Source organism: Manacus vitellinus, unplaced genomic scaffold, assembly GCF_001715985.3.
Source record: "Manacus vitellinus isolate BGI_N305 unplaced genomic scaffold, ASM171598v3 scaffold_0_pilon, whole genome shotgun sequence".
Taxonomy (NCBI): domain Eukaryota; kingdom Metazoa; phylum Chordata; class Aves; order Passeriformes; family Pipridae; genus Manacus; species Manacus vitellinus.
Genome location: NW_021938789.1, coordinates 37336034 through 37363595, shown reverse-complemented (window position 1 = coordinate 37363595; position 27562 = coordinate 37336034). Strand labels below are relative to the sequence as shown.

Below are 27562 nucleotides of genomic sequence, written 5' to 3'. Positions count from 1 at the left end.
CTAGAGTATATACCATTGATAAGTGAACTGTGTTTTTACATGGGCATGGTCTGAAGTCGTTTGGCATTTTTAGGTTGGAAAATTTACACAAAGCTCTGGATTAAGTCTGTAACAAGTAATACTACTCATACAGAGGGAGGCTACAAAAATGAAGGTGTCTTTCAGGGTTACAAATGTAGAAGGCCAGCTGACCAACAGGCAAATATTCCTGGGCTAGTCCTATTAGCCAGGATTCATAATAGGCCTTGAAAGTATGTTTTCTTTGCATCTACTACACACGAAGACCTGTTAGTTGCCCCAGGAAAAGGGGCAACCAAAAAATTCTTAGCAATTAAAATTCTTAACTGAAGAAATTGGGAATGTCAGTTATGGAAACTGCACTAAGAATCGAGTGATTGTTATGGGAGGTATATGGGTTGAGTTGAATATCACAAAAGCAAATTTTGATTTTTGATGAATGGTTTTTGCATGTTCTATAGCGTGTGTGCAGCCCTGATAAACCTACACTTTTTACAGGTTGCACGAAAGCATTCCGTCTTGTAGCTGTTCCATTCTTAACTTCAGCTGATTCACAGTATGTGAAGGATGCATCAGCAATTGTCAGGTATGTAGTAATCAATCCTGCTTTGCATACCTATTTGCCAAGTCTTAAATAGGTAGTGGATAAGTAGATAATACTTTGCTCAGATTGAGACCCACAAGGGACACAACCTGTGTTTATTTAAGTGTTCATCTCTTTAATTCAAAATTACTGGCTAGGTTGAGAGTGGCTTTGAAAGTGCCACCAGGTAGGCAGAAATACTAACAATTATAATGTGGACTACAAACCTTCTTTTTGTTAAGGACCCTGAAGTGTACTGGAAGCATTACTAAGTTTTCTAGGGGTCAGAGTAATTTCTTTGAAAACAAGCCCCCACAATTAGCAAGGAAAGCTAGATACACACTTCACCAGGTTTCCTGTTGCAAAATGACACACTTCTGTAGAGATAGAAAAGTTTTAGTATTTCACACTGGAAAGAATAGCTACTTGTGTGGACCTCTCTCCTTCCTACGGTTTTGTAAGGGCAGTCCATATCCCAAAAGATATTAAAATAAAACCAAACCAAACCAAAACCCCCCAAAATACACCACCTTGAACATCTCTGTCCTGAGACACAAGATAGTTAGGGATCCCCTTTTTGGACATCAGCTGTGTGCATAGCGGGATGGGCCATTTGGAAGTTTTCCTATTCTGAAGAAGCTTTCCTTCTTGTGATGACTGCTTCTAGTGAGGAGTCAGCAGAGGTGAGCATCTTCTGATGGATAAAGGGACTTTACAGTGCAAGAGGGTTAAGAGTGCAGGATGGTCAAAAGCAACATGAACAAGATGTGATGCTAACCCTGGATCTACAGCAGGATCCTATCAGTACAGAATTTATCATTTATAACCCAGTCATGTTTCAACATTGCACTAAGTAATTAATGTAATATGAGCTTGGACATATTTCCTGTATCCTGAGTTTAATAAGCACATCAGCTGTCAACACAAAAATGTGTTTAACTCCAAATACAGTTAGAGTGTAATAAACATAATATACACTTCTGAAACACTGTGTACTTTGAGAGGCAGTATGAGTGAACCATTATGGTTTATCTTGGTCAGGGAATTTTTAGAATTGCATGATGGTGCTTGGTTTTCCAAAATACAAAGCAACCATAAGTCTTTAACCATTTAGCTGGAAAGGAGCTGTAAGAAACTAAGGGGCTGTCTCATGCTACCATGGCATACTACTCAGGTGAGGAAGACTGCTTTTTGAGATTTTGCCATCACCAGACTTACACACAGTGTATTTGGGCTAGGGGTTAGGCACAGCTAGCAACCTGCAAGCTTGAGGGATTTATAGGGAAATACTTTTCCCCCCCACCCCTTTTAGTTTCAGCTTCAAGAATTGGTGAGGATTAAGGAAATACTTATTTTACCTTAACCAAGACTTTTAAGTAACGTTGCATCAGCTGGCTTGTATAAGCTCCTTAGGACATGCTTTGATCAGCTTATTTTGTTGCAGAACGAAGATAGCTGTACACTGCTGTTTGTTTACCTCAGAAATCAATCTAAACACTGTGCTGCAAAGATGATGTCACTTGGTCCAGGCTGAGTAACATCAGGTTTGCCAGCAGCTCCTTTGAAATATTTTCCTCAGCTCATCATTTCCTCATACATCATTAACCTTAGGGAAATAATCTTCAGTTACCCTGAGTAATTCTATAATAGGTGCTGAGAAATCAACTCTATGCACAAGAAGGCTTGTGAACAGCTGCCTAAGGCAAGTGGGGCATCTGCTGGTGAGGTGCTGCAATGAATTAATTTACTGCATGATAGACTGATCCAAATCCTATGTACATTTTACTTTACCAAATAGGCAAGTGCCAGGCCTGATTCCTGAGCTCTTTGGAAAAAAATGCTCCTTGACACTCCTTTAGAGGTACATTTTCATTGCAATAGTAGCCTTGTGAAATATCTTAATTAGAAGAAGAAAGGAAATGAGCTAAAGAAACTTGTCAGAAGGTATGATGCATGTCTTTAACTTTCTCCAACCTTTCCCTGCCACAGTCTCTCATGGCAAGTTCTCTGATAGTTTATAAGACTGTCTTCCTTGTACCAAGAGCTATTTTACACTCTGATCTACTGCCTAAGGATGTGAAATGAATACAATGCATAAGGGAATGCAACAATACTCTGTGGTCATAAAATCCAGAGCTCCCAAACACAGGTCATTATCCACATAAATTAATTGCCTCCCTCCATTCTTCAGAAAATGTATGCAACAGCATGAGATTCTCTACGGTGTTAAATAAAGTTCAGTGACTTCTGCAGAATTCATTTAATTTTTTTTTTTTTTTTCACAAAATTCTGTGTTGCATCTCTTTGTGCACATCAGACAAGAACTTGGGAGAAGCCCAAGGGGGCTTTCCCAATCATGGCACTAATTTCATTGTTAGGATTAACATTTTGGAATCAAACAATTACCATGGGAAAAGCTTGCCAATATGTTTAGTTGGAGCATGGACGTTCACTTGTGAAAAGGAAAGGTGAACGAACAAGGAGCAAAGTAATGCTAAACTGGGATGTGACCTGGTCAAGCTGTTAAAATATGTCGCTTCTGCTCTCCTTATAGATATGACATTGTCACCTACCCAGTAAAGCCAAACACTTTCTTAAGACTTTTTAAAATTCTGTTACCACAATAGAGGAGAAGTCATACATCAAAATACAAAAGCATCCTTACTTCTGCTCTGCTGCACAACACACTTGCTATATTTAGCTGTGCTGGGGAATCAATGCTTTATATAATCTTATCACAAGCCATTGCTGAAAAAAACCCCATCTGAGTCTGTCACTTGACCTTGGGCAAAGCAGGTCCTTCTGCTTTCTTCAGAGATCCTTCTGCCACGTATGTTAGAAGAACCTGTAACCAAGCAGTGATTTCCACTGTCCTTGTCCAAAGTCAGTGGAGTAAGCAAAAGTCATTTTAGTCTTGTTAAACTAAGCAAAGATGCAAGTACCTTCCTTGTCTGAGAACTGTCTTTTTTTTTTGGCTGCTTTTTAGCATGTTCTGTGCTTCATTTCACTTGAACTTTTGAACAGAAACAATACCAGTTTTGTTTAGTCCTTACAATACTAATTTTCTTTTATTTAGCCCTTATTAGCACAAGCAAACAAAACAAAAAAGATCATTATGATTGATAGCTACAAACCACTTTGATCTCTGAAATACAAAGTGTGCTAGATTACTATGTTTAAACTTTTCTCTGCTTTTCTTTTTATCCAGAAGTCAGATAATACCTGATTCCTACTTCCAAACCCATAATTTTTTCTGGCTTAAGAATTCCACAGTTTGAGGCTGGGAGAAGTCTTTAGAGAAATATTGCAGTATGTTTGCTCTATTCTTTCCATTCTTCCTCTGTGTTGGCCAATACACGCCTTGGACAATGGGGTTACAATGACCTTTTTTGTACAGCTGCTGAGCCAAATGTTTGTGTGATTGGTAGTAGTGAGTGGAACAAGTCCCAGCAGACGTGAAGTGACCAATAAAAAAAATAGAGCAAAAAATCTTTAACATTAAGGTCTCTCGAGCCTGCAACTAGAGGACAAAAATCAAGGCATCTCTTTCTAGGAAGCAAAAAATAATTCCTGTATTTCTTGAATTGCATATCATAGGGCTTGTGTTGAAGGGAAGCTGTTGCAAATGATGGCCAAATGGTACTATTTTCATTATTTTATATCTAACCTTAAGGACTTGGCTGTTTAATAGGTACACTTACTAATTTATTTACTCATCGTAATCTTCTTAAAAAAAGTAAGACTAAACCACTACTGCTCTATAGACCCACACAAATGTACAAAATCACAGAAGCTTTTCTGAGCACTTTTAAAGGAATAAACATTCAGGAAGCCTGAATTAGCAGGGGAGCCACAGAATTCTTACACTCACTGATTTTGCGTAAGACTCAGATGAAGCCTTTAGTCTTTATTATTATCTTTCATAACATTAAACAATGAACGTGGCCTATGTTTGCTCACTTGCCATCCACTTAAATGCCCTGTGGTTCTCCCTAGTAGCTGACAAACTCATGAGATATTTTGGATATTTCAGAAAAACAGATTGTAGATTTTATGTTATTAGGGACATTCCTGATTCTGGTAGGCAAAGCCTCCATGTTCTTCACTGGAACGTGTAACAGTGGAACCTACTAGAAAAGACTTCATCGTTAATAAGGAACCTGCTTTTTCAGCATAGCAATGCTCCACCTTTATGGTGGTCAAGAAACTTGTGTGTGATAATACAGTATGTGTATTATTTCTTGTCGCTCAAAATACAGAAGATAAAAACTGGGTCATAAATGCTAAATTGTGTTGTATGTCAGCATCACTTGCTATGCTTTTTAAAAAAAAGTTAATTTATTAAAATAAAATTTTAGGTAAAGATTACATTTGTCTTTACATGAGAAGGAAAGTGAGACTTTGCAAAGTGCTCTCTTTGAAGTTATTTAGTACAGTTAAATAGTTCTAGACAATAAAAGAAGCAGGGTGAATAAGGAGTGCAGAGAAGGGAGCAATGCAAAATATTACTGTTTCCTTTGGATCTCAAAAAGAAAAGGAAGTTGCAAGACCAATTAGTTCTGGACTTCTACAAGTCACTAACATTCTTGTATTCCCCTCTTTTTTTCCTTATGTGTTGGTTGATTCTGGGATGGATTGTTCCACTGAGGCATTTCAGGAGCCTTCAATAGAAGAAAGATACACATCCAACAGAAGTTAGTAAAAATATACTCGAGCAGTTCTATGATTGTAATCATACTGGCACCACAAAACAATCCAAGCTGGCCACCTACTTCAGCTGTAATAGAAGGAAATAAACACATGTCATCCAAAGCATTTAGTTTAGTCTAGCAAGCAAACAAAACCTGCCAGGCTCAAGTGTTAAATAGATTCAATATACACAATCCATCACTTTAAGAAAACAGAATTAATATTCTTAAGAATGTTTACTGAATGTTTAATGTGTTTTTGAAAATTCTAAATAAAGCAAGTACAATACAAGACATCCTACTGGGAAGCAGATACTTAAAATATTTCTTACTTCCCTGCCTTTTTAACTGTTCCCTTGTTTCTCCTCCCCATGTTCTCCCTCTCCCCTCCAAATCCCATAAATGTCACTATTCTTACAGTCCCGTGTGTGATACAGCCATAAATTAGTGCCAAACTTAATTCTTACTCTCAGTTGCTCTCCCTACCACAGGTTCTTTAATAGAATTACAGGAAACAGTATCAAAAATGGCCATGAGACAGACATGATTATTACCACTATAATATTAAAAGTATTGATTTTTCTTCAGAAGCCTACATAGTCTTTGATTCAAGAGGAGAGAGAATAAAAAAGGCTGATTTTTTTAGTCTAGTAAGGTGGGGTTTTTTTATTAGTTTTAGATAAATTATTAATCAGCAATAAATGAATATTAAACATACACTTACCAAGCAACTCAGATATAGTCAAGGCCTTCTGCTGCTGTGTTATTTTGTAGCTCAGATCATGATATTTAATCTCAATACGCACAAGGTTTTGCCTAATGACAAATACATACAGTTTACTTGAGACAGTCAGGAGTGCTGTTCATTTTTACCAACATCTACCAGCATGGTCTGAGTTCAGGGGGAGTGATGGTGTCTTTTAATGAAAAATTAGATGAGTGTTACCAAAACCAGTTACATGAGAGAAGGAAAAGAACTAAAGTGTCCTAATAAAAACAGGAGCTTATCAGAGGAGTAGATCTTCATGCTATATTGAAAAAGTAACTCTAGGTCTGTACTGTGAGATAGACTTGTACTTTTTAAGGGTCACTGAGGTAAACTTGGGTGGAAATGTCAAGCATTGTGACCTACAGCATATAAAGCGCCTGGAAATGTAGTCTACCCTTCTTGATTATGTGCAACTGCATATTTAATTGTGCTTATTCCAGTGGGCATATTTGTGCAGAACAGTGCTTGTCCTATATTCAGAGGTTTAGTTTTATCCTCTGCTAATAGCCTTGCTTACCTAATTTTGTTCTTGCTTGCTGCAAAAATGGGAGAGTAGGTAAATCTCAGTTGGAGCAAGTCCAGAGAAGGGCCATGAAGATGATCACAGGGTAGGAGCACCTCTCCTATGAACACAGGCTGAGAAAGTAGAGAGTTGGGGCTGTTCAGCCTTGGAAAGAGAAGCCTTCAGGGAGAAATCGTAGCAGCCTTCCAACACATTAAGGGGGCCTACAAGAAAGCTGGAGAGGGATTTTTCACAAGAAAGTGTAGGGATAGGACAGGGAGGAATGGCTTTAAACTGAAAGAGGATAGGTTTAGATTAGATATTAGGAAGAAATTCTTTACTGTGAGGGTGGTGAGGCACAGGAATAAGGTGCCCAGAGAATGTGGATGCCCTGTCCCTGGAATTATTCTACACCAGATTGGATGGGACTTTGAGCAACCTGATCTCGTGGGTGGTATCCCTGCCTATGGCAAGGAGCTTGGAACAAGATGATCTTTAAGGTCCCTAGCAACCCAAACCATTCTATGACTCTTCAGAAATGTGAACAGCTACAGATTCTTGGGTTGACAGTGATAATGAGCTCATTAACAATAATAATGAAAATAAATTACTCTATATACAAAATAATTTCTGTCTCTTTGGGTGATAATTCTAAAACTCAGGTAGCACTGATTAGTAAAAATAATCTTATTCTCATAGTTTCTGTTAATAAGACTCGTACCATTGTCATGGAGTTGCTAGCAGAACTATGCAATAAATATTTAACTTTTCCCTTCTTGCATCTTCAGAAATAAATAGATCTCTATGTTTTATAGTTTGGAATATGTACTCATTAATGCATGGGCTGGATTCCTATTGGTTAAAGCTTGGTAACAGGGAAATGTCCTGTATGTTCACTTGCTTAATTGAATAATTACTGGATTACTTATGATGTTTACAGACAATAAAATAATCAACAAAGATAAAATGTCCTCAAAGGATTAATATCCTTTGTGTATAACAACAGGTTCAATTTTCATAATCTTCATTGGGAACAGACTTTTTAGTAGGGCCTGTAGATATAAGACAAGAGGTAATGGTTTTAAACTAAAATAGAGTAGATTCAGACTAGGTGTAAGGAAGACATTTTTTACAATGAGGGTGGTGAAACATTGGAACAGGGGGACCAGAGAGTTGGTAGATGCCCCATCCCTGGAAACATTCAAGGTCATGTTGGATGTAGCTTTGAGCAACCTGATACAGTTGAAGATGTCCTTGGTCATTGCAGGAGGGGCTTGGACTACTTGACCATTAAAGGTCCCGTCCAATCCAAACTATTCTATGATTTGTATAGTTCCTGATCATGTATAAACATATGCAAGCATTTGGAGACTGATGGCTTCAAAAGTGAGAAGACTGAAGTCACTGAGACAATGAAACTCATAAATATTTCCTTAACCAAATTTTCTGCAGTTTTTTATAAACATACTTTGATGTTGTACATACTATGAGTTCATGTAGCACCTGCCTTAATACTTTGTACTGCTGAGATCTACAGCTGTGAGCAAGAGGCAATTCAGTCTATGAAACTGTGTTAAATGCTCTTTGACAAGTAGATCATATCTTTCTTATCCACAGTCTTAGATGTATCTAAGTATATTATATATATATGTATAAATCTTAAGTAGTTTTGTCTAAGACATTGTATTATCTCACAGACAACATTATTAATACCCCACATAAGAATATCTCTTATGTTCATATTTTCATTGTATTGTCTGTTAGAACAGTTAAAAGGAATTTATAATTTCTTTATTAGACAAGGAGTTAAGCAAGATTACCTGATGTATTCTGGGCTTTTCTTCAGTTTCTCAGAAAAATATTTTATGGCTTTTTCTCCTCCAAAACTTGAATAGGTGACAGTGGTGGGATAATCTGTTTCTTCACATGGGGCAGGGCAAGTGGAATTGTGTGTTCCTACTGTACATAATCCTTTTATCTCTATATCATCTGAAATTTCAGGAGAAAAAATTTATACAATATTTCTAAAAAAAGCACAGAGTTTAAAAATTTTTTTGAAAAAACTTACTAAATGACTTTTAACTGGCTTTGATAAATATATGGGTTAATTATCCTGAGAAAAACAGATACTTGCCAGTTTTGAAGAAACAAATAAGTATTTATAACTGTCATTTGGGAAACTGATGCCCAATAATGAGGGTTGGGATATTTTGCTCACTTTTTCCAAAGAACTTTAGCACCTTTAAGTCTTTCTGCCTTTATCAGGGCTTCGTGTGCTTATTATTTCTCATCCTCAGTTGAACAATAGGACAACGGAAGCATTTCCATGTTCTGTGCTAGCTTTCTAATTACATAGTTAGGAGTATATCCTTGGTCTTGATGCCTTGATGTCTGCCCAACTCATTTCAATGCACAGAAATGGCTTCCAAAGCAATTCCAGTTGTAGTTTACTATCATCTGATAACTATATAAAAACCTTGGTAAGCTAAATTCACTTTACCTTAACCCCTGCCTGCCATTTGATAGTTGGGCTCAAGACAGCTAGGAGTCTTAGGGAAAGCTTTGTTTCTTCAAATATGAAAACAAAGTAATGAAATTCTGCAGGTCTGGCTGCTCATAAAAGTGGTAGTAGGTCCTGCAGATACTGGATCAGTGTGCTGTCACTTTAGATTTTGTTGTCAGATGTCTTACCTCTCCAGCACTGTCAAGGGAGAGTCAGCCCCTAAAATGGGATCCTGGGGACCATACACCTACAACCTACAACCTATAAACCAGGTTCACCATGTACAGTACTTTGATGCTAGTTCCTTCTGGAGTCCAGCTCTGAATCCTTGATAGGACTTTGGGGTAATTTTTGTTTATTGCTCTGTTGTTTCTTTGAAATTCAGTCATCAAATATCAGTTAAGTAAAATAATAAACCACAGGACAGGCTTTTGAAGATCAAGGTTATATAAGAGAGCGAACTTACTGAAATCTATTTCAAAAGAGCCACAGGAAAAAATGATCATTGTTCACTGTAGTAGATCTTGCCTGAATGCTGCACACACCTAATCAAAACAGAAATAAACCCCTGCACAGTTCCCCCTTCCACCCCAACTTGTTAGTCTACTAATCACTCATTCCTTTTGGAAGAGAGAGTCATGTTACACAGCAGAAAGCAAAATAATTAAAAAGGAAGCTTTCTCAAGTTCATGGGAAGTTACTTGTCAGGTTACCATTTTCAGTATTTTCCAGAATATCTAGTGACTTACAGATCTTATATCTACTATGTGCAGATCATTTGTTTATGGAAAAGAATTGCATTTGAAGAGCTTTGAAAATTTATAATTGATTTTACTTTTGAAAAGATAAAACCTTCAAGTCCAGTGATTTATATTTTTATCAGTTAGGAATCTTTTTATTACTGTGCTGTTCACTCTTCTTACACAAAGAATACAACATTGAATCTAGAAGGGTGATACTACGAAGATGTGAAAATGATAGCCAGAGGCTTGGTAACTGAAAACAGATTAATTAAATGTTCTTCCACTTTAAACCATTTCTCATTGCTGAAAAGGAATTCTTCTATTTGTTTGTTGGGCGGGGTGTTATTTTTGGGAGGGTTTTTTTTGTGATTTTGGTTTGGGTTTTTTTGTTTGTTTTTGGTTTGTTTTTGTTTTTGTTTTTTTTTAATGGACATATATATCATGCTCTGTCTGGTCTCTATTTTCAAAATAGTAAATGAACTGGGATGTACTCCATTTCAGATTACTTTCAGTATTTTGTTTTAATTGATAGATATTGTCTACTGTTTGGAATTGGCTTAGAAAACATGAATATAAAGTTATTACTTACAGACTGCTGGATAAACACATTTGTAAAACTTCAACAAGTCACATTCGGTTCCATTTCCTAAAAATAAATAACAAGCTTTAGGAAGCTAAATTAACAATCTAACCCTTAGCTCTAATTGTGCTAAACTGAAATGTAATGTCATCAGAGCCTGTTCATCACTTCACATTAATGATTGCACAACTGAGAAATTAATTCAGCTGGGCACAGTGCAGTTGCCAACACCAGAATGGGTACACAGGGAAAAGAGAAAACAGACCAAGCCAGGAGGCTGCTGTTGGAGCAAACATCTTCACTATATGTACCAGCCAGTACTACCTTTAAGCTTGTGGTTCACTCTTTGTGTTAGCTTGCTAAAGACATGAATTTCTGATTTTCCTAGTGCAAATAAAAAAAAAACCCAAAACAAGTGAGGTAGATTTGATATATGATTACATCCCATGTGTTTCTGCAGAAGTTTTTAACTTCATGTAAGAGTTTTTTGGATGGGTAAGGTAGTACCCTAAGCTAATAGCAAAGTTTTCAGATTTCAGATGTCCTCAGGTTCCCCCCAATTTTTTCCCTCACATGGAAATGTTATGTAGAAGTTTAGCACACAGTGTTGCTCTCCTTTATCTAATTGTTGTTGTGTACAGCTCTCACCCTGGGTATAGGAGCCCCAGGCTTAATTGCCTTCTCAAAACCCTTTCCATGACATTTTCCAGAAGACTGCCAACCACCTTTCCAAAAGGTTCTCAAACAAGCAGGCTAAAGATTATGCATTAATGGGTCTACTTTAGTAAAAGCATTCTACCTTGCTTGAGCATATTTAAAAAATACATTGAGTCAGAAAGTGCAGGCTTTCTTGTGGCTTTTCTTATGAACTGGTGGCTTTCTTTTCCACTAGTTTTGACAAAATATCTGCAACAGCAGAGATTTGTGATCTAGCTCTTGCTTTAAGGAGGGATGATAATATTATCATTACATTTAATGCTGAAAAGGTGTGCTCAGTGTTACTGCTTTACATGTCTGCAGTGATTAAGGTGCCTGTATTCTTGAGAGGAATATTATAGCATACATCCTGCATTTGAGGGTGATTAGAATGCTCCACACAGCCTTTTGGCTTTTGCAGAGCCCAATTCTGGTGCCAGGCTATTTCCATGTTCATGTGTAGGACCTCAGATTCGGTCTTCAAGAGAGCAGTTCTGCTGTGGTTGCTAAACACCTGTAAAATAATTTTTCTGACTATATGTGAAAATATATGACTTATTATGGATATAGTTCCAGCTCTTTGGGAAGTCATATTGAAGACTATAGACTTTGTCTTACACTCCTGAGGCATAATATTTTCTTCCAGTTGTTTGGACTGTATCCTAAGAATAGACAATGACCCAGATGCTAGGTCTAGAGTTGACCAAACGTCTTTTCTTGGAATTTTAATTAATCCAGCTGTAGGAATCCACCAAACATGTGCTCCATCTCCTTCACTGTTCAATAAAATGTGAGGTCTCCTAGGAAGATGATCAGTGTCTGGTATGATGATACTCCTGAGAAATACCTGGAAGAATGAATGGCAAGCAGCCACACCAGTCCTGTATGTACCGGGCTTTGCATTCCAGCAAACATCCATTAGTACTATAAATCTTGTGGTACTGCAGCTTTATATCAGGCTTGCACTCTCCCCATGGGTATTCTTGGATAATTGACTGTAGGGTAATAATAACAAAAGATGAAATTTTTTTTGTCTCTGTTTTAAATTTAGATATTGTTTTCTCACATTTTAAAGTGCTGAAGGAAGCCTGTTGAAGACATAAACAGTAACATTGTGATTTAATTGGAGGCAGTTACAGTTTGTGCTCTTGGGATTAAAAAAAATCATCTCCTCTCTGTCACAGCAAAAGTAGGGCCTGATCATACAGCCTAGTGCAAAACGGTGGTCCATTCCACTTGGATTCCACTAGGAATCTGAGACACCCTTAATGGGAACAGAATGTGTTGATGGGGAAATGCTGTGATGTCCTCGTGTCATTAAATGTCAGTGAGACTGTAAGGTGATAGGAAAGAAGGGCTGACTTTGATAGAGACAAATTAGGAAGTGACATCCTCCCCAAAACAGCAGTAATCTGTTTTTGTCTGGAGAAAATATTATTAGGAGTCACTTAGGCATGATAAATATTTTACATTCCAACATTGTCATTGGTTCAGAAGAGAATTAGAGGCAGTAGAGACCACTACTTCCAGATAATGGACAAAGTCCTTACCTTCAGTTGGTGAATGGCGACCTGTGTGTGTGTGCCGACCGGTGTTAATAAACCTAAACCATCGAAGCGTGGAAGCTCTTGGGGTGAATGGATAACAAAAGTTATTCCAGCATCAGTATAACCAAGAGCAGGTTCATCAGTGAATTGGTCCTGATACAAAAAGAATTATTTAAAGTAGTTGTACCTTTGCTTACTATCCTAAGCTTTAGCTATACTTAATGTGGTACTAAGCTATCAAGTCTTGTATCTCTAGTCATATTTTTGGCAATTAACAGGAAAGTATGGAAGCAAACTAACTTGAATTTCCTTTGTTCATTACCTCTATGGGTTTCCTTCCAGTGACTATAAACTTTCAAGTTTTTTATTCCTTTTGGCATCCCTTAATTTCAAAAGCTAGAAGGCATAGATGAGCATTTACTCATATCTTGGATATTTATTCCCTTTACTTGCAACTACCTGTCACATTTCAGCAGACTTTCCACTGCTCTCTTCAGAACCTTTCACTCCTGACTCATACTTCCTAAAGAACAAAAGCAAATGTCTAAGTCATTTATCAGTCCATATTTTAGATTTCTTCCCTGATCTCACAAGGTGATATTCCCTGTTTTCTGCTTTTTGTTGATCAAAGACAATTCTAATGTCAGAAACTGTTTACAGTGCAAAGACCAGGTCTTGCCTGGCATTGAGCACTTGCAGCTGCTGCTGCAACTAAAATTCAGTGCTACTTAGACACTGGCATCATATGACCTTACCTACTGGGCCATTATTTAAAATGATGTTATCCTAAACTGCTTGTATAAAATTAAATCACTACTCTGATGTCATGTTTCAGTTGTAGATGATTTGTGCATTTATATGCTCACTCACAACTTTCAGAACCCCTTAGCTGGGGACAGAGTAAATAATAATTCTGACTTTTTAAATCTGTATTTGGGCCTTTCTTTTAAAATACCCTCTCATTTGGAAATAGTCTTGATATAGAATTTTGTGCACGAAATTCTGGAGGTCTATATAAAACCAACTAAACCAAAACCCCAAACCAAACTCAAAATGAACATACAAACAAAAAAGCAAACCCCTCCATTAATTTAGAAGTTATGACATGATTTGTTGTTTATAATCCTTAGGATAGCTGTACCTGTTGGACATCAAAAAGCAAATGTAAGCCTCTTCCAGACAAACTCACTCTTCTTGCTGAAAGATCATTGTGATTAAAAGTAAAGCAGTTTCCATATTCAGTGAAAACATGTTCAAAATCCTTCAATAAAGGAAAATAGGTAAGAATGAAATAAGGAAAGAACACTCAAAGTTTCCCTAGTGAATTACAATTCAAGAGAGGGACTACTGGGGTTGTTGGGATTTTTTGATGTTTTTTTCCCCCAAAGGCAGTCCTTGGTATTACAATCAGAAAAGTGGTAATTGATGGAAATATTCAAAAATATTTCACCTCTTTCTATAGAAAATGAAGTTCAAAGGAGAAATTTCACATTGTTTATTAATACATATGAGCTGCTCAGAATAATTTAATGAGGTTCTGTGGTTTTTCAGTACCTGTTACATTATATAGAAATTGCTTTATAGAAGAATCAACATAAAAATGGGATGATCATATTCTTGGCTGTTGTCCAAAATTCTCAAAGTTGGGCTACTTTCATGTGAATATTTAAAATTCTTATGGACTCTGCATATAGTTACTTTGGCTGTCTATATTCTTAACCTCAAGAACAAAACTACAGAATCATGTCATGCAAAATAGTCCATTCAATCTGTCCTTCAGTATAGGCCATTGATGGGAAAGGCTGTTAGTTATAGCCTGGAGGTATGACAGCTTTCAAAGGCTGCTGTTTGTGCAGAAGTGGCACTGGGCAAAGAGCAATTGAAACTGAAATTCCATGTTACAGCTCAGGGAGCCCATCAGGCTGCCTCTGCAGTCAGTATGAGAACTGAAGCCCTCAGGTAATTTAGAGCAGGACTTTTTTTCTGCATTGTTTGACTGTAAAGGGAACACAGGGGGAGTAGCTGGCAAAGCTAGATGTCCCAAGTTGACCGTAAGAATATATCCCCTTCCCCTCCATGCTACTCTTTTAGTAAAACAAGTATATTTACCTGTGGGTAACATGGCTTTCCAAAAAAATCACATTCTAGCAATGTGCTGCTGTTCAGATAAAACCCATTTTTTCTTGTAAATTCTTTGATGCTGAAGTTCTGGTGCTCAGCAAAGAAATCATTTAACTCTTGAGAATATTTATCTTCCATAACAAATTTTTGGAGAATCGCAGACACAATGTTCCAAATAAAAAAAATTATTTTGAGGTTGCTTACTGCATGAGCTTGAAACCTGTCAGTGAGACGGAAAAAGAATTGCTTAGAGTTCTGCAGTTTCAGGACTAATCTCTAGACTGCTCTTGACAAAACTATGATGTGATTTGTTGTCTGCTTGCAAACTATAAGTGATTCTTGCCCATGGGGCTGCACTTTGATCTCGACAACATGAATAAGTCTCCATCTTTAGGAATGTATCTTCCATATCTGGAAACAGAAAATTGACACCTTCCCATGGCTATTCTGGTCAGTCATGTTGGAAACATTTCTGTTGTGTGTGGTTGTTTATTAAAAAAAAAATAAACCCCAAACCCCCTAAATAGATTAGCCATTTGCATAAGCTAACAACCACATTTTTAGAACTGATGACAAGCTGAACAATTGCATTTACATGTGGGAAACTAGCTGGGAGGAGCTATTCCTTTCAAAGAAGAGTGTCTTCTTTCATTTGGAAAATTGGATTCTAAGTGCATCTGCAGTAATCTCCTGTACCTGCTTTACTAAGGCACTACACCCCAGTGTAGAGACAGTCTACCTTCCCATGAGCTCTGTGGCTGGTGACACAGTGGTATAAACCAAGGGTGATCCTTACTCCTTGAATCCATGTGAAAAATCTCAAAAACATGATGAGACATTGTAGGTGCTTTCCTGATGTACAGCATTGAAGTTCTTTATTAAGTAAAGTAAGGGTTTACAGAAGTTATAAGTTTGAAAACAAAATAAACACAAATGAGACTACAATGCCATGTTCTTTAGAACTGACAGTTTTCTAATCTTATTTTTAAAAATGTATCAGTATGTTTGTATAATGAATCTTGATGTTCCAACTTAAGGAGGATTAGTAGGAACAACTCTTCACAACTGAATTTGAGTCAAAAAATATAGACAAAGAGAGTCCTGTGCCTCTTTTTCCTGCTAACAAAAAAAATCTGGTAACTGAAAACAGGAGGGAAGGATAAGCACAGCATGAATGGCAGATGGATATGGCAGCAAACTGTGGCTTAGATGGAAAACTGCCATGCTCAGTTTACAATGTGCTGCCACTATAATTACAAGAAGTAATTATACACTTTTGTAACAGCCAGCACACTGCAATCAGAGGGACTTCTACCTGCAGTGCCTGTTGTGCAGTTATAACCCAGGATTGCTTCATGCAGGGCAATGATAAGGTGAGATAGTGAGGCAGAACAGCTCCAGGCATTTCAGGCTTGGACTTTCATCTGATTCTGCCAGCAAAAGGTAGAAGAAAAGAAAACTTACAATCTTTGAGGAAAAAATGTGGGTAAACTTTCTGTATTTCTAAAACTGTTACTGAATTACATATTTGCTCTAAAAATCAGGCCTTTTCAAAGTGGTTGCATCTCAATCTTGGCCACTGTCTTCAAATGTAGAAATCTGTAGTGAAGTTCCTACTTAGATACATGACTTCCAAACAAACCAAATGCTTCCCTCCTGCAAAAAACACAGACATCAGCTGGAACTCTAAAGGCTGAGCAACTCTGAAAAAAAAGTATTTGTTTTGCCCAAGATTTCTACCTTTGTATGAAGTTTCTGTTTCAAGTTATTTGCAAATCTTGTCTCTCATTGTTAACTTGGATGTGGCTGATGATTGTCCCTTAGTTACACTGTAGAAGTAACACTCATACATAGAACACCCCCACCAGAGGGATTTTTCTACTCCAACTTCTGTTTTGAAACTTAAAAATCTGTCATGCAGTTCTTCATCTGAAGAAAGGGGAAGATTATAAAAAAAAATCTTCCTTAATCAAGTCTCATATTTTCATCTTTGTTTAAATCTCCTGTGTTGGTGTGGAAGACATGCCCCTCAGAGCCATATTTTCCTTATTTTAAGTGATTTGTCCAAGTGAGTTGTGCAATCTGACTGTTACCTCTCAAGAGCAAACAACAAACACAACTTTTACCTGTTTAAGTTGCAAAAAGTCACAGCAGGAAATTGGATTTCTTCCACATACTGAACCACCATTGTAGTTGTGGTTGGCCAGCTGAAGTAGTAGATGAAGCGACTGCAGATTTGCCAAATAACAACAGCAAGACAGCCTGCAAGCACAAGCAGCCAGAGCACTTTGCGAGTCTTGCTCTGTGTTTTAACAATATTATACACGCCGTGAAAAGAAGTGGATGAGGCAAACTCGTGATGATACTTCCTTCTGTCTTCGAAATGTGGCATCAGCTTCTTTATTAAACACAACCGTATCTTTTCCAATATTCCTGAATATGGAACAAAGTGAAAACACTTTTCTAAAATTAGCATTTAACCATCACTTAAGAAAGGAAAAGCAGATGTAAAATTTCCCTTTAATTATAAATTCTCTCTTTACTTGCTTGCAAGGATGTGTGCTAAGACATGAGCTCGGTACTGTCCCGAGTACAGACTATATCTTGCAATATTTCAAGCACACAAATGTTTAAGCACTTTAAAATAAAAGAGTAGTTCCATTTCTTGGAAGAAGATTGGATTTTGTCATACCTCAGTGATCTAAACCCATGGGTTGCTGTGAACTTACTGTGAAAATTAAGCATCTGACTTTTACAGTAACCACCCACTAAAGGACTGGTCCTTCACACATGATCTGAGAAATAAGGTAAAAAAAGGAATTACATGGAATGACCTGAAAGGGAATTTCACTTTTTCACTATTAAAAGTTTTAGGATAAGCCTTGGAAGGGTACAGGTTCAGAAGAATAACTAATGTCATTTTCTTAGGTTCATACTTGTCTGATTCCATAACTTTGAAACAGGAATGGGTTTAGTTTTGATTTACCCCAAGTTTCCTACAAACTGATGTTAAAAAAAAAAAACCCGAACAAGCCAAACTGTTTTTAAATCTAAGTTTAGGAGCTATAACAATAATGAATGTAATCAATACCTGGAACTGCAGTAATTTTCTTATGTTTGATGCTGAATAATCTTTTGGACATGGATTTAAACTTCATTTTCTCTCCCAAAATATCCAAATGAGGGAAACTTAATGAAACCTTTCTTGTATCTTATTATAATTGGACCAGTCTGTTTGCAAAAGGCTTCATTTACAGGTTGTTATCCACTACTTTATTTTGACATTGTCCATAAGAACAGTAAATTAAAGAAAGTTTGTGAGACAATAATAAATAGCATCTGGAAATATATTATTTAGATCGGTGTTTAACAACAATTAAATGCTTCCCTAATTCTGTTTTTAACAAAAAAATAGGTTTAATAGTGCGTGTGTGTGGTAGGAAGAGAATATATCCTTTATAAGACTGATTTACTTGAGGGTATTACAGCTGAGCAAAGGAACAAAGGGATGTAAAAGTCATCTGCCAAAGCCACATCAGCCACATCGTCACCACATCAGTATTCAAGGGTGTTGCTTTGGTCCACAGCTTCTAGACTGTGATAATGAAATCCCAGACAGTGCTGGATTTCAAAATGTTTCTGGAGGGAAAGTATTTTCTTTATGTTGTTCTTTTAAGATCTGTGTAAGAACTTTGATTAATATCACATAATTAACTGTGACCCAGTTTCATCATCAAACAGTTTTCTGCTAGAAAACCGTTCAAAAGTTTCTCTCCTAGCTCTAGTGACTATTAGACTCTATTGCAAATCCATTCAGCCATGGGTTTGTACATCGTGCTGGAATGGAGTGGATTTCTGGTTTAGCTCTAGGCTTCTCTCTCACCAGATATGTGCAGTGGGATGAGCTCTTTGCGTGTTCCCTGAATAAGAGCAGAGGGAAGTACATTCCTAACATATATCTGCATCTGCTGCCTGTAGACTCCAACAAGAAACCACAGGCAAGTCAGACCCTTTTCTCCAGGGACAGTGTTGTGTTTATTCCTCTTATATGCACTGTGCTAGGTAAGAGCATGATACAATATCCCTACATAAAAGTCCATTGCCATCAAAAAAACACTAGTTAGCTTAATCAGATGTGTAACTTTGAATCTATGCAAATATGTAACTAAACTGTATTTCAACTCTTGTGCATAGCTACTACAGTAAGTAGTAGAAAGTAGAAATGATGTTGTAGCTGATTGCAAAAGTTTTGCTTTTAATGCTTAAGATTATCTAATGGCATACTGCTGCTTTCATTAGTTTCACAACAGGAATTAGCACTGCTGTGTGTCATAAAGAATCCTTATTCTACTTTCAGATTTCTTTAGCAAATGCTATAATTAAAAAAAAATAAGGAAAGAAAAATTATTTTTAACTACTCCAAGTAGGGTCAAATGGTAGACTTTTGGTGTGAAATTTCGCACATAGTGTGGACTGGAAAATGGTATCAAATGTGTAAGTTGGGACTAGCCATTTATTTGGGATTTGGTCCATTTATGAGGAATAGGTACATTCCAGTGACATATAATTAAGAATAGAATGGTTATTCCAGGTGTCTGTTAGTGAATAGTAAAATAATACACCACAATAATGGATGAGTGTGAGATTATAAATTATTAACCTTTCCTTCCCCTTAAGGGTGGGTCATCACATCCTATGCTGTGCAAAACTTAAGCAGTGTGTGTCTGGACTAAGGTTGTTTAACTAACACAGCTGAACTAGCTGTAAGTGGATTAGAGTTTCCAAGCTGCTGCTAGATTGACAGTAAAGTCTTGCATGACCTTAGACACATAGACAATAAGGTTCTTTTAGTAACAATAGAAAGTATATTTAATATAGGTACTGCAAAAATAATTGTCAAATATATGGATAAACCCAATATTTATAGAAGATTCAAATGGTATGGATAAGTAAAAATGCAAGGAGGTAACCAAATGAGAGGAATAGAGGAATCCAGGTCCAGGAGCAAACCACAAGTTTGGAACCAAATATAGAACATGGATGTAAGAACTAGTAAGGTAGCTCATATGTTCAGGATGGGCTGCAGATACTTTGTCTCAGGAAACACTGATTACTGGAAAAACCCTGAGAACCACCATGGTTAGTCAGAAAACTTGATTTTCCAGTCAATACTGTTAAAGAAAAAATTACTTCCCTGCATGTATACAGGGATACAGGGACATACTATTATAGGCTTATAGAAATTCAAATAGAAATAGAAATTCACATAGTTATATGGGTATAGAGAAATTCACCCCTCAGCAATTCACAGTATCTTTAATTTTAAAACTATAAATTGGATTTAAAGTTTTTTTTAAACTTCAGTCAGCAGGCAACTGGTCACCATCTGTACAGGTCACTGATAGATAATGGGAATAGGCTCTTTGATCTAGTGGGGAAAAAGATGTGACAGGACTGAGTGGGAAAAACTGGAAGTTAAGTTCTAACAGAAATAAGGTACAGCATTTTTATTTTTGTATTCTCAATATTTAATTGTGATTGGATTTTCATTAATTAATATATTAAAAAAGAATGGCTTTTTAAAAGGTCACTTATCTTCAGCCAGAGCTCTTACCTGAGAAGAGTTATTTCAGGAAGGTTGTATGTGGCTTCTGTACAAGGGTTAGTCAGTCTATCAGGTAGATATCTGATTTCCTCTTTGCCTTGATCTAAAAATCATTCTAGTGTGGTATCATTAAGAGAAGCAATGGCTTAGTTAAAACTGAATTAGCTTTATTCTAAATACATAAAGGACCAATAGCTAAAGATTTTTTTCATTTCTTAGGTAAGTCTACAAATCTTTTTTGGCAAGCTTTTTTCATCTCTCCCTTCTTCTTCATATCTTGAAGAGGTACACCACTGCTACTTTTGGACAAGATTACAAATAGAGAAGGTCTTCGTAAAGCGCTCTAGTATGCCTAGTCACTTACCTTTAGCATCTGATTGAATGAATCTCCCAAGCTGGTCCATGTGGCCGTGCTTATTTCAGTAAGGAAGGAATGGATAACAAGTTGCCTTATCACTGTGACCACTGGTAGGTAATGGCTTTTATAGAAAATTAAATGGGAGGTGATACTCGATGACACATAAGACTGGGCAATTTACCAGCCAGGGTTGCTATGTTTTACCTTTCATTAACATGGTCTGCAATGTAAAGAAAAGATTATTTTTATTACAGGGTCAGATGTACACATTTATATACATTTCAAATACATAATATGCTAATAATAGTACAAGTGCAGGCTTGTCTTGTGTATTGCATCACTTTGCAAATTTCTTTTATATTTTTCCCTTTTGCTTTAGAAAGACCAATTATCTTCACTAAAATACTGGGTTGTTCAGAACTGAATAGCTTCTCTGGAAGTAGATAAGGAGCTCTTCCTGCTCTGGAGGGCAATAAATGCCTACCACAAAGTTCCCACCAGCAGCAGGATGGTTCAACCACACTTTGAACAGCTGTCTTCATAACCAGCTACAGATTTCATGTTCTTGTGGACTTGGCGAAAAAGAGCTGTTATTCCTGAGAATTAAACCTGTGGGCAAGGATGAAAATACATGCGAAGTCAATCATTCCAGCAACTCCTTATGAAAACGGACAGAGACTGCTTTTGTGCTAGATGCACAGTATGATCTTGTTTGAAACTTGTTTCAAGAAAAGAACTGAATATCTAGTAAAAGAGAATAAAAGTATTAGAAAATTCAGACTTGGGATACACTTGATCAATGCTTTACGAAAGAATAAAGAAACGCCACTTCACATTCCCTGTCTGATCGGCTTATTTCATTTTCTCTGTTAGTAATAATCCACTTGATCACCTACACTGTTCTTGGGTTATGAGGTGTATTAGCTTGGCTCCTTGGTGCCCCAGTGTCTAGTGGTTTGCTTACTGTTTTCTGGCTGTGTTGTTAATGCTACAAGAAGCAAGGTAAAGCACTGAACTCCATTTAGGTATTCCTGTGTGACAAGATTTCTGTATTGGGCTTCTTGGAATTCCCAGCTCTGTCTGTCACTGCTGCTGGGGAAAACTTTGCACCATACATGTGTTCACTCAAGCAGTGAAGTGCTTAACAATAAACTGATTTTCAACATCTGTATGTAACTCAACCACAACTAATGCTCTGCTGAGCAGTTGCCAAGCGCTGCAGATCCATTGAGTCCTATTAATAGCAACCACTCTAATTCACAAAACCCAAACCTGAGTTGCTTGAATTCTTAAAACAAATTATGTATTTTATACTGCTATGTGCATAGAATTAAGAAGCATAGTGTAAGTTAGTTGCTCTCTATACAGCAAATTATTCCTTTTAGTTTTCTTTTTTTAAAAAAAACCCCTGCATTGCTGTCTTACAAAGAGTTTTTATGCTTATACAATACTTTAGATGAACAAGGCTTGTGTTGTCCTACTGTGTTTTACATAAGAAATTAATTTTTAAAATTTTCTTTCTTTTATGGTTGTTTTACATTAATTCTTAAGCAAACACTAGGGGGCGAAGACCAACAATCTTGTGTTTGTTCATCCTTCCCAAATGGCTTGCACAAATAGCTTTGAGGCTGTAAATTGATCACAGGCAGTGTGGTCTGTCCACTCACTCCTAGCAGTATGTATCTGGTTATCTAAACCACACGTTCCCTGGTACTTAATGCACTAAAGATTAGGAAAACTAGCTGATGACAAAGGTGATTGCCATTTTTTGTATTCACACATACCATGAATTCTGTACTCAAACTGTTATTTGAAGTCAGTGCTGTTCAGGTCTTCTCTTATGGTGCTAAATTAAAAAATAATGCTGCACCCAGCATAACTACATAGCTATTTCCTAAAACAAATAGATAATGTGTTACTGATAAAGTTAATACTTTATAGCCTGGTTGCAGCAAAATGTCTTCTAAGAATTCTTATCTGCTACTGAGAGAAAATACATGCACACACAAGTAGGTATTTGGTGTATATTTAGCTTTCATTGGACAATTTTTTTTTAGAAAATGTTGAAGTGTTTCTTTCCAACTCCTGTTTCATTGCATGAGACTCTCTGTAAGTGCTTTCTCAACATTAATGCTTCTGATGTTTTGCTTAGCTCTCTTTTTTGATAGAAACATCTCAAATATTATCCATTTTTAAGACCGAAGAAGTAATGCATTTGGTAATATAGCAGACTGCGACTACTTTTACTTAATTCATACAAACAGTATTAGCGAAAAAAAAGGGGAAACAGAGAAAAAAATGATCACCATCTGAGTTGTTATAATGTATTGTCATTGCCGTTTTATGGCAAATGCTAGTAACTAACTGTATATGCAAGCATCTGTCTTGCTCCTTCCTTCAAAGCATGTACTCCCATTGGATTCAGCAAAGGGGGGGCAGGGAGGTGGAGGGGTCTGCAAAAGAAGGACCTCAAAGAGGGTGTGAGGACTCATTGAGTCTTTCTGCATCAAGGAAGAATCAGCTGTGACTGGAGAAATTGTGACCTCTCATTGTTTTCTAGTGCTTACAGATACTAGAAGTTTCTTTACTTTTTGTTTTCTCATGTCTGTGTTATCTTGCCATAATTTAAACTGGTTGCTCCTTTTCCCATCCCCTTGTATGTTGAAAATTGCTCATTACTCTTCCTTTTGAAAGAAAGGTATTTATCACTTTTCCCTCACAATCTTCTCTTAGTTATACAGGTCAATTCTTTCCATTTCTCTTAACAGGCCATATTTTCTACATCAAACATTCATTGTTCTTGCCATCCTCTTCTGAACCCTTGCCAAGAGGTCTTCATCTATCTTGAAGAGTGATTCCCAGGATATAATATAACAGACAAATTCTTTCTGATGCTGAATGGAAAGGAGGGATTCCATGCAATGTAGAAACTTTCCATTTAAAAATGCTGGTATAAAATTTTCTCTTTTCACAGCTTTGCCTTTTGTTGGTTAACATGTTATGTTTTAGTAACTGAAACATGAAGCTAATTTCTAAACAATTTCTTACTTGCTAGTTTGGTTATCACAGCTGAAATTCAAAACTACTGCTCTTTGCATTATTGAAGATGCACATTATTAATTTCAAAACATTAAGGTAAGTGTGAATTCTAGCTCCCATCAACCAGCATGCTATTACACCTTCCAGGCTGTTCTCTGTTGTCAGTTTAAGAAATGTACAACCTATTCCACCATCCCAGCCATTAATGATAATACTGAATTGGATGAGATTAGCAAATTTTTATCAGCATTTGTCCTGAACTAGCCCTTTGCACTTGACAGCCATGTGCCATGGAGTAAACAGCAGCATAAATTGAGCCACGTGGAGACATTGGGAGTAGCTTATGGCTCCAGGTTTGGGCTTCACAATAGCTGACTGGTAATCAGAATTCAGCCATTCTGTACTAAAGAATTGCATCCTGCAATGTGTGGCTGCAAGGCATTGACAGAGGATAGTTTGCATTGGGACAACTCTGTGGCATGTATTCAAGATATGTTGTTTTTCCTAAGCTTATAGTTCTGGCTGATATTGATGGATTTCACTGATGAAAGGATGGTGTTTTGGCAATAGCAGTGAAAGATCATTTTCTTCATACTTGGGGAATAGCTATCAGTCAGAACATGAGGAAGATAAATGGTTCCTCTGGGACAATTCTGAGAGCTGGCTGCTTCACTGTTGGAGTACAGCTCTCAGGCAATCTGCGAAAGCACAATCAGCATGAGTGCTGTATATTTAGAAAATACAGGTGTAGGATGAACCAGTGGTAATCTTAGAAGAGGTTCTTTTTAAGCACAGCTTGGATCAGGCAGGAGATTTGCTACCAGCATTAACAGAGTCAGATACTGTGCAATGTGAAAGAAATACTGCTGCATTCTGCTGAGCCACAAATGAGAGACAGCAGGGGTGAGGTTGTGCTGGGGAATGTGTGAAACACAAATGGAAGTTAAAAGCATGCTGGGAAGTGATGGCACAGTTATTTGTGTTTAAGAAGTTGAGCAAATGCAATATCTAAAAAAAAAAAAGAAATAGTCTTTCCAGCACTATCTCGTCTCTTTGTTTGTAGTTTGCAAGACCTTGAGCTCTGTTCCTCCCCCAGGTACAAATGTCTGATTGGATTATTAATATTGCATCAACTTTAAGCTTGTTTGTTTTAGCCCAGAGTCACTAAATTTTAGTTTTCTTAAAACCAACTGTAAATTTCAAACGCTAGTTAAATAGCAAGTCTTGTTTTGAAAATCACAAAACACTCATTTCAGTAGAGGACATGTTTTGGTGCCAAGTTTATTTTCTCCCCTTCACCTTCCTTTTATGTGTCTTAATTCACCTGTCTTCCTCTTATTATATTATTAAATTGAGTGAGGAAGAGATTTTTGTTCAGTGTTTGCATAGCAGCCAGCACAGTGAAGTTCTGGCTTAGGCTACTGGGGGCTTCACCTATGCAATTTGAGTTCTACCTTGTCAACCAAAACGTACCAGCAGCTGCTGTATTGCATTTCACTATTGTAGTTGTGTGTTTGTTGTCCAAGAGGCAAATTCTTTTATCACTATAATTCTATGGAATTAACAATGCAGCATCTATACATAGAAAAGGTATTTTCCATTTGATTACTTCATCTCACAGTGGTCACAATAGAACCTACACAAGTGTAAAACAGAGTGTCTGGGACTGAAAAGGTATAGTACACTTACTTCTCATTAGCTGTGACTTAGTACCAAATGGAAATGAAAATTACTTGATTATTTGGCAGGAAGTTTTAAACTAATACAGGGAAATACTCTTTCACATGATATGAACTTCAGTTACGGAACTCATTGCTGCAGGCTGTGGATTCACAGAAGGGTTATAAAAGGCAAGGTCACAGATATCTTAGGAAGTCCTAGGCTATCAACACTGGAAAGTTAGATAAATATACTGGGGAAATTATCTCACTGTAAGCTTGCTTTTCAGTTTGTTGGGTTTTTTGTTTGGTTGGGGGGGGGTTGTTGAATTTTTTTTATTTTAAAATGTTTGTTTCTTTTGTTTTAATATCTCTTCCCAAGACTTCTTTTACTTTTTAGTAGAAACCTTTCGGTATGACACGACTTATTTGGATCTTTGACTCACTGCAGCCACTGTTACATAGGTAGAAGCCAAGTGTGCTGGGTGACTCCTAGTCTGCAATTATGGGATAACAGTGTTGGGAAGCTTCAAGCGTCACTTGTTTGCAGCCAGGAGTTCTCTGAGCTCTTTCTTCAAGTTAACAAACATTAGGAAAACAAATTGATCTGTGATGATTTTGTAATCAGAATGACAGTTTGAACAGCAGAATGGGTGACACAGTCCAAACACTTGTGTGTGCATTTTTTCTTCTCCATAAGTGATTTCATGTAGGAGAACTTGAGATCTGGGTAGGGTCAACAGGTCACTTCTAATGCACAATCTTGTTGGATTCATGACAATTTATAGGAGGTCATTCTTACTTACCCGTCCTCATCAGACTAATGCTCTAGACAGAGAGCCCCACACAGTAAGAACATGCAGATGCCTGGCTTCAGCTGTGTCTGTAAATCATGCTACAGGCCACCTTTGCCTTACATCAAACCTCCCCTTGGCCAGGCTAGAGAGAGGCTCCCCTTTTGCCCATATGAATCACTTCTCTCAGTCCAAGTAAGTTCAGTTTGTCTCTGGTCTACAACCCTATTGCAGTCAGCACAGCCACTTCACATCCACCTGGGGAAGCAGAGGTGAACAGAAAGAGGACAAAGGTGGATTAAAAAGGGTGCTTAACAATTCCCATGCTTGGTCATGAAGGCTGTGACAGTTCATTTGAAGGTCACAAAGAGCAGTTCTGAGAAGCTGTGAGGGTTTTTTTCTGCTGTGTTTAACTGTTTGTCTTGTGTTCAGCTCAGTCACAAAACAGAACATTCTCACTGTCTACTGAAGGTTAGATGTGATGAAGTCTTTTTATCTGACTTTCATGCTTTAAAAGTAAATAAACGAATACTAAATAAAAGCTCAAGGGCACACACACTCTTGGTTTTTACAGCCTTGCTCAGTCATCCACAGCATGAACAGCAAGTTATGTGTGTGGTTACATCTACTTCTTTGTAGTTCTGATTATTCAGCATGAAAAAGGGAACTGATGGTACATTTTGTGGAAAAAGCAACACCATCATTTAAAATTAAGGTATGTTTTGCTTTCAGATATATTCACATCAAGGAGCTTTTTTCATCAAGACTTGTTTATGATCATGCTAGTAGAAAGAAATGACAAAGTAGCTGTAAAATCTCTGTCAGGACATAAAGGCCACTCAAACCACTCAAATAAAAATCAGTTCCCTACAGCGAGCCTCAAATCTGAGCAGCATGACAGAAGCACATTTATTTCTAAGGTGTCTGCAGCCATGCCAGAGTTCAAGGCTCTGAGCTGATCCAAACCTGTGGTCTCTTGTAACCTCTTGTCCTGTCATCTGCACTGCCAACAGACAGTTTCATAATCAGGTAGTAAAAGTCACTAAAAAAATTAATTTACTACCAGGTTTGTTACACACTTTGAAGCCTTACTGGGATCAGATGAAGGCAGCCAGCAAGATGAATGACTGACAGTTCTGTATTGTGTATGCTTTTATTTCAGAGGTTTTCAAGTCCTCAATAAGACCTCTTTTTCCACTGATCTTGGACAGTTAGAGATCTGTTGTAGTTAGAATGGTTAGAAAGCTGAACTCAGCTAGCGTGAGATTGAATTTTCTTACATGAATGGATGTAAGGATAATATTATCCATAATGTTACCTACCTTTCAGGAATTGGTCAGTCTAGAGCTTTGGAACCA

General features: G+C 37.2%; 1 protein-coding gene and 1 long non-coding RNA gene across 2 annotated transcripts; one reads left to right on the top strand and one right to left on the bottom strand.

Moving 5' to 3' along the window:
• Window positions 1–397: 397 nt before the first annotated feature.
• On the top strand, window positions 398–27562 carry LOC108639452. The gene is made up of 3 exons (XR_003915949.1): window positions 398–604; window positions 23482–26919; window positions 27534–27562. It is a non-coding gene; the product is annotated as an uncharacterized LOC108639452 (long non-coding RNA).
• On the bottom strand, window positions 5179–20759 carry ASIC5 (acid sensing ion channel subunit family member 5). Its single transcript, XM_008933142.1, has 10 exons — window positions 20720–20759; window positions 16877–17183; window positions 14739–14970; window positions 13771–13890; window positions 12633–12782; window positions 11930–12077; window positions 10396–10452; window positions 8381–8549; window positions 6014–6105; window positions 5179–5378 (listed from the first exon to the last, which is right to left on the bottom strand). The coding sequence occupies exons 1-10, from the start codon at window positions 20757–20759 to the stop codon at window positions 5179–5181; spliced, it is 1515 nt and encodes a 504-aa protein (XP_008931390.1).